Source organism: Pundamilia nyererei, unplaced genomic scaffold, assembly GCF_000239375.1.
Source record: "Pundamilia nyererei isolate P.nyererei 1_Seehausen unplaced genomic scaffold, PunNye1.0 scaffold00294, whole genome shotgun sequence".
Classification (NCBI taxonomy): Eukaryota; Metazoa; Chordata; class Actinopteri; order Cichliformes; family Cichlidae; genus Pundamilia; species Pundamilia nyererei.
The window spans coordinates 8,809-15,782 of NW_005187695.1; the positions used below are offsets into that span (position 1 = coordinate 8,809).

The 6,974-nt window shown below is 36.4% G+C and overlaps 1 protein-coding gene across 1 annotated transcript in view; it reads right to left on the minus strand.

The window, feature by feature from the left end:
* Window positions 1-17: 17 nt before the first annotated feature.
* LOC102200732 (putative ferric-chelate reductase 1) overlaps window positions 18-6,974 on the minus strand; it is a 13,113-nt gene continuing 6,156 nt past the window's right edge. Inside the window, exons 8-15 of the mRNA XM_005750935.1 lie at window positions 5,950-6,054; window positions 5,170-5,285; window positions 4,916-5,002; window positions 2,409-2,500; window positions 1,385-1,443; window positions 1,124-1,261; window positions 310-341; window positions 18-222 (exon numbers count right to left, since the gene is read on the minus strand). Of these exons, the coding sequence (XP_005750992.1) occupies window positions 133-222; window positions 310-341; window positions 1,124-1,261; window positions 1,385-1,443; window positions 2,409-2,500; window positions 4,916-5,002; window positions 5,170-5,285; window positions 5,950-6,054 (719 nt within the window). The 3' untranslated portion in view covers window positions 18-132. The remainder of the gene's footprint in view (window positions 223-309; window positions 342-1,123; window positions 1,262-1,384; window positions 1,444-2,408; window positions 2,501-4,915; window positions 5,003-5,169; window positions 5,286-5,949; window positions 6,055-6,974) is intronic.

Genomic DNA, 6,974 nt, shown 5'->3' on the forward strand with positions numbered 1-6,974 from the left:
AAAAAAAAAAAAAAAAAAAGAGAAAACAATCTCAATGGGTCCAAACTTTCAGTGCACAATATCCCATCAGGTGTATTTGGATAAAATACCAAAAGAAAAGAAACAATTCTTCAGACAATTCTTTTGGGGCTCTTATTTCACCCCAATTCCAACCAAAAGTGCCACCAAAAAGCAAATGTTTCCCAGAAAGAACAGACCGATCAGCAGACCATCAATTTTTACCTAACAAAACAATGTAATTCAATTAAAAGATCATTGCAGTGTTATGGTGATTAATTGTTAATTGCTTTTATATTTCTTTCAACTTACCGATTCTGATTCCACTTCTACAGTAGCACTGCCTGAAATCCAGAGAAGAAACAACAGTTAAAAAGGGCACAACCAACCCCCAGAGTGTTTCCTCATCTGAATCTTATTTTTCAGTTTACTTCAGATTAGTTCTGGCTTGTTTTTAATTATTTGATTTATACCGGTAGATTAAGTTATTTGATTTCAGCTTTCATTTCATTTTAAATTTGTTTACATATTCATTTACATATGATTTAAACAGTTTAAAATCATAAAATATGTGATTACATTTCTTTTAATAATAATAATAATAATAATAATAATAATAATAATAATAATAATAATAATAATGCATCAACAATTACATTAACCATTTAGCCATATACACGCTCCCAGTTTCTTTTGGCCTATACTAGACTAACAAACAGTTCAATGGCCAAGTAAAGGCCTGTTCCCTTTTCATGTCATGAAATAATGAAGCTTTTTAAGTGTAGTTTAAAATATGACTGAAAAAGAGACATTACTGTAAGGGAGGGAGGCCAATATTGGACTGAAAACTAAAATAGAAAAGACTTAAGAGAGGAGGCAAATCTGGAATACTCCTAGAAAGAATGAATGTCCCTCAGAGGAGCATGTTTTGAGAGGGGTCACACTATAGAACAGTAAGGTTGATTAGACTTTGTCAGAAAACTTTTCAGGAAAAGTTCTGAAAAAAAAGAGAAAAAAGATTTTTTTTGTACTAGAATGATGAGATGAGGAGGAGAAAAAACCTTTAACCTTTACATGCACTTTTCTAAGTGATGATTACTTATAATGAGGAAAAACAAAGATTTACCTTTCTCCTTAGATTTCCCATTATGAACCTCCAACATGATGTAAAAGAGAGCTTCCCAGGCAAGAAAGCCACCCATGACTTTCATTAACCATCCATCACTGCTGTCAATCAAGTTCAGGCCTGTAAATATGGCTCCCACTGTGTAACACAAAGAAACAAATATTTAAGACCAACAGCATGGGTGACGGTGTGTCTGCTTTGGAAAATAAATTAGAATTTATAAAAGAGTGCAGAACAGCATGAAGTAAAACAAAGGCTTACCGGCTAAAGATTTTATTATCACTGCATTCAAAAAATGTGATGTGTTGAATAGATACCGCCTGTCAAACAAAAGAGAATAAATATGAAAACATAAACTGCTGAAGTCAGTGTAAGAAAGAAAGGACAGCACATATCATTTGCTTGACAGAAGCAGCAGTGGTGGACAAACACACAGTGAAAAGAGATCTGTGAAGAAGATTCAGTGCATCACCCGGCATCCTAAGCTTATTGCATCATAACCAGCGGATGGTTCTGGGTCACCTGATTAAGCCCCAAGTAAAAGCTATAACAAAACAGAAAATTTTAGGCCTAAAATTAAAAGTAGAGAGGGTTGCTGTTTCTGAGAGCTGGTTTCATGGTAGAGGGGGCTGAAAGCAGCAGCCTCCTATACCTACTTTTGAAACTCTAGGAAAAACAGCCAGTCTGACAGCAAAGTGTTCTGTTAGGATAATAAGGTACTGCGAGGTCTTGTAGATATGAGATATGAGTGTTTCCATTGAGAAAAAAGTTTTGTTTCCCTTTGGAGAAATGACTTCATTCATGGATATGTATGCTTATTTAGTATTTTGGGCGGATGGTTATATTGGTGACACTGGGAGATTGGCTGAACTGTTCAGTGTTCAATCCATGATGGTGGCTCCTTCTTCACAGTCACTTAACTGGGGCTAAGCATGGAGCATGGCCTCCAAAGCTACAGCCATTCAGTGAAATAACTAAACATTTGGTACACTGAACAGTAAAGTGCCAGTGAGAAAAGATGGAAAAGATTTGAAATTGTAATGATATTTATGGAAGAAATATGAACAGAGCTATCAGAGGTTATCAACTACACTGAAACGAGTGAACAGTGAATGCAGTCATTAAGCAGGTGCTGCCCCATGCTTTTGGCTGATGGTGTTTCCAAAATTTGTCAAATAAGTGTACTAAAAAACAATAATGTGTGGAAAACAGTCATTGAACTCTAAAATGTGTGTTGGCATGCCATAGTAAATTAAATTAGAAGCACACACAGATTGATACATACAGGTGATGCTGTGGTCCGCAGCGCAGCATAGCCACTATAGGCTGGAAGAAGGAGAGGATCATAACCAGACAACCCAACACTGGATGTGCTCCCTGGAAACCAACAGCATTAACACTGGTAATCATGATGATGTAAATATCAGTCTGACAGTGGAAACACGTAACTACAGAGAGTGTTTAAAGAATGTCAAGACGAATAAAAAATTAAAATGATACTTTGATTTTATAGAGATGCTGTTTTTAATAATTACCATTACTATTAAGAAGACTTACTTAATAATATCTTCCAGTATGTTGGCTGTGCTTTTGATCTGTGTTGTATAGTATTGTTTAATGTTTAATTTACATCGCTTAAATTACTGTAAGGTGTAATTATCTCTGGTTGCAAAGGAGTTTTTAATGATAAGCAAATTTTTTAATGAAATTAAAAACACAGTGACAAACTGCATGATAACTCAGAGGACACAAGTCTGTGGGTCTTAAACGGTAAATGGATCGGTACTTATAAAGCACCTTCCTACTCACTTCCTTTTATGTGGTGTGAGGATGACTATTTACCCCAAGATCTGAAAGATGCCAGAATAGTGCAGCTGCACAAAGGCAAAGGTGAAAAGTCCTGTTGTGTCAACTATCAAGCAGGCAAGATCCTCTATAAGGTGATTTTAAAAAGGTTGAATACCTATCTTCAGAAGGGACACTACCAGAAAGCCAGTGCAGTTTCCCCCAGAGCAGAGGCACTGTTGACATAATGCTCGCCGCAAGATAGATCCAAAAGAAATGTAAGAAACACAATATGCATCTGTAAAACCTCTTTGTTAAGGTGTTCAACATTAGCGTCATGCCCACAATCTTGGGTATGACGCTATTTTCTGAACAGGAATCCCTCCCCAGATGGAAAAAGTAATCAGATTCTTTCATGATGGTGTAAATACAAGACTGGTCATTGGCTGAGATGATGATGAGTTTCCCATCACTCAAGTCAAGCAAGGATGCTCCAACACTCTTCAGCTTCCGTTTTAGATGTTGCTTCTCTCTGCTTTCAAAGACTTAAATACAGCCATCCAGATCACACACAAGACAGATGGAGGTAAAATTAATGCTCAGCGCCTAAAGGCAAAGACAAAAGTCACTAGATCACTTTTTCATGACTTCCTCGATCCTGATTACTGTTCTATAGTCAACAGCAAGCATGCCTGAAATAAAGATCAACGGTCCTTGGAAATTTTAACTCCATAACCGAACTTAGTTAGCTTACAAAGTATCGAGGTATCCAACAGCATTGCTAAGGAAAGTGCTTCCGATAGACTCCACAAGCAAGTGTGGAACGAAGATTCTGAGGTATGATTGTTCGGTTTTTCTCTGTATCTATTATTGTAGGATCTACTGTACAATATAAAGCGCCTTAAGGCGACTGTTGTTGTGATTTGGCGCTATATAAATAAAGTTGAAATGAATTGAATAGATCCTACATGAGGGTACACAAAAATAGTGCTATTTTGGACTTTATCAATCCTAATAGCCAGTCATATATATCCTTGGGTTGAGCATTTCCTAGTACTACCGTTGGTTATCCATGCACAAACACACTTAATGTGGGAGCCAAGTTAAGATAGTTCATATGTTTTAGTATTTATATTTCGCTGTTGTTAAGCGTGGTTGTGTAATTAATAATTTAAGAAGTAAATGCATGTTTATGGTGGAACTAAAATTATTTTATTGCTGTATTGGTTTGGTGCTACGTAACCAAACCAATACAGCAATAAAATAATGAATACATGTGCCTTAAAGACTCGTGTTTATAGTAAAATCCGGGCATCACGGATGTATGCAAATTAGCGCATGCGGTGCGGGAGGGGGGAGAGAGAAAAAGAGTTAACACGGCATAAGCTATACGGCAGCAGGGTAGAACAGAGCCACACGGTTTTCCTACCGTAGTAGGTTATTTTGTTGAGGATAAGTTAAACCTGACCACTCCTGTAAGATGCAAACTGTAGAATAAAATTTTTGTTACATCTTTTCACATCGGAGTCCCGTAAAGTTCTTTCTCCTTTTCAAACTGACGTTCCTGAGTGAAGCACGGGAAAACTGGTCTCACGGCTTATACACTTAATTTAGCACTTTTATCTATGCCTAAGTGCTTTTGTAACATTCACAAACACACACATACACACACACACGGTGCATCTCAAGGCTCAGTATCTTGTCCGTAGATTTACTAATTGCAGAACATTTTAAAGCTGGTATTAAAGGAGACTCAAATGTGGTACAATAAAATCTGAAGGATATTTGGATTCATGTATCAAATAAACAATAATTTGTATTCAGTAATTCCAACCAAAACCTTTGTGAACTTCGACACTAGGACCAAGTTCATATCATAAAAATCGTTATTTACTGGCAAATAATAGTGTGTTACATAGGTAAAGCCAGTTTTGTTGTTTGATTGATCTGTAATTAAAAAATATAAAACTGTAATAATTCTGATACTAGCAGAGTTAGTGTACCAACCCCAGACCAGTCCCGAGTATGAGCGAAAATGAGGATGAAAGCAATGATTGTGGCTGCTACCGTCAGAAGCATTACTCCAACATGGACCTGGAGGAACATAAAGAATACAACATGATATTAAGCAAGCCAAACATATACAAAATCAACAGTTCCCAAATAAGATTAAGCTTGGACCAACTGTCTTAAAAGTCTAACATATCTGACATATAATACTTAATATTTTCTTAGTATGTTTTTTTTCTATGATGACTCACCACAAACCAGAGATCTTTGTTGCACATTGTTGTTCCCTTGGCCATTGTTTTCAGATACCGGGCAACCATCATTCCCAGTGTTCCCGTGGTCATCCAGGCAATCAGCATTAGTGACCCTGAAAAACAGTTTAGTTTTGGAGTTCTCTCCACTTCTCTTTGTTTTATGAGTTAAGATGAGTTTCTTTCCCTGGTCCCAACATGTTTTTAGTCTATATATCGGTTTACTATAAAAAGAATTAAACCAACTGAGGCAAGCCATTAGGAGTACAACACAGAAATATTTTTATAGCTTTCAAACTGTATACAAACAATCGATTTTGATGGTGTACATTCGTACAATATGTTACAAATGATTGTTTTGCATGATGATAAGTCACTGTGTCATGAAAGAGGCAAGAGTTACTGCCAAGAAATATGCATCTAACTTGTAAAACCCAATCCACGTTTTTGGTCTATTTTGTCACGTCGAGGGATTAAACTGAATTTCCCGGCGGAACCAATCCAAGGAATTAATAGAGTTTCATCTAATCTAATGTAGTCTAGTCATTAAACGCTGTGAAATGCAACATAAATGTAAGTCTACTTGGTATTATAGATAAAATAGTTTAATCTTAATGGAAGAAAAAATTCAATGTCTTCCCATGTTCCCAGTAGCATGTATCCTCGACTATTCACCGGTTAACACAGTGTACTAACTGTCAACTGGTTGGCCAAAGTATGTGAGAAAGGACTTTACATAGTGACTCTTTCACACAGAGACCTCTCTGTGCAGGATCTTACCATGAGCTTTGATGATATCAGGAAATCCCCTTTCACTTACAACAGGAGTAGAAATGGCCATCTTAGTAGTGCTGACAAAGTCGTGCTTATGGAATTGGATTTGTCCTGTAGCAAAGATATCGCAAAGCTTATACACAACTGTTTGTATATGTATAGCTGTGTGTGTGTACACAGAATAAGCTGAATCAAAAAAAGAGTAACACGGCCAGGACGAATGAAGGAAAATAACCATCTGCTCTCTCAGTCGAGACGAAAAATTAGCTGCAGTTACTGAAAAAAACACATCCATAAGTGATGTATTGAAAGGTGATGAAAGTGATTACATGGCCAAAGCATGAAACACATTATTTTAATGCTAATGGCTGAGTATTTCCAAAAGTTGATTCTGTTCATCTGGACATAGCGTTTTGTGGGAGAAACGTTTCGTCATCATCCAGGTGACGTCTTCAGTCTCAGCTGACTGCAGGTTTCCCCAATCTTATAAACAGGACATTTGCATAATGACTGAAACCAGCCCACTGAAGGAACAAAGGACTGGGAGGTCAGTTCCTTAATCATAATTATGCAAATTCTCATGACCATTGATCAACAACCATGGCAAAAACAACAACAACAACAACAATGGCTGAGTAAGTTTGAATCTGTAATCGAAAATTTAGATACATGCTGGTGTATGATTCCTTTATGATATTTTTATTTTTATAAATTTTTTTTGTTGTTTTACAAAAGAAAAACACTTTAGAAAGAAACTTTAACATAGACATGAAAAATATTCTTTTATATTTTTTTTCATAAACTGACCAGGGTTGTTAAACATGTGACTTCTTTTAAAATGTTCACACGATTGGAAAAGGAAGTACAATCAAAGGCCCTGCACTCAGAAAAATAAAGGTGCCAACTGGAACCAAAAGTGGTTCTTTAGACTGATGCCATAGAAGAACCTTTTTTGGTGCCACAAAGAACCTTTCAAACAATGGTTCTTTGAAGAACCATTTCTTTCAGTGGTTCATTGAAGAACCTTTAAA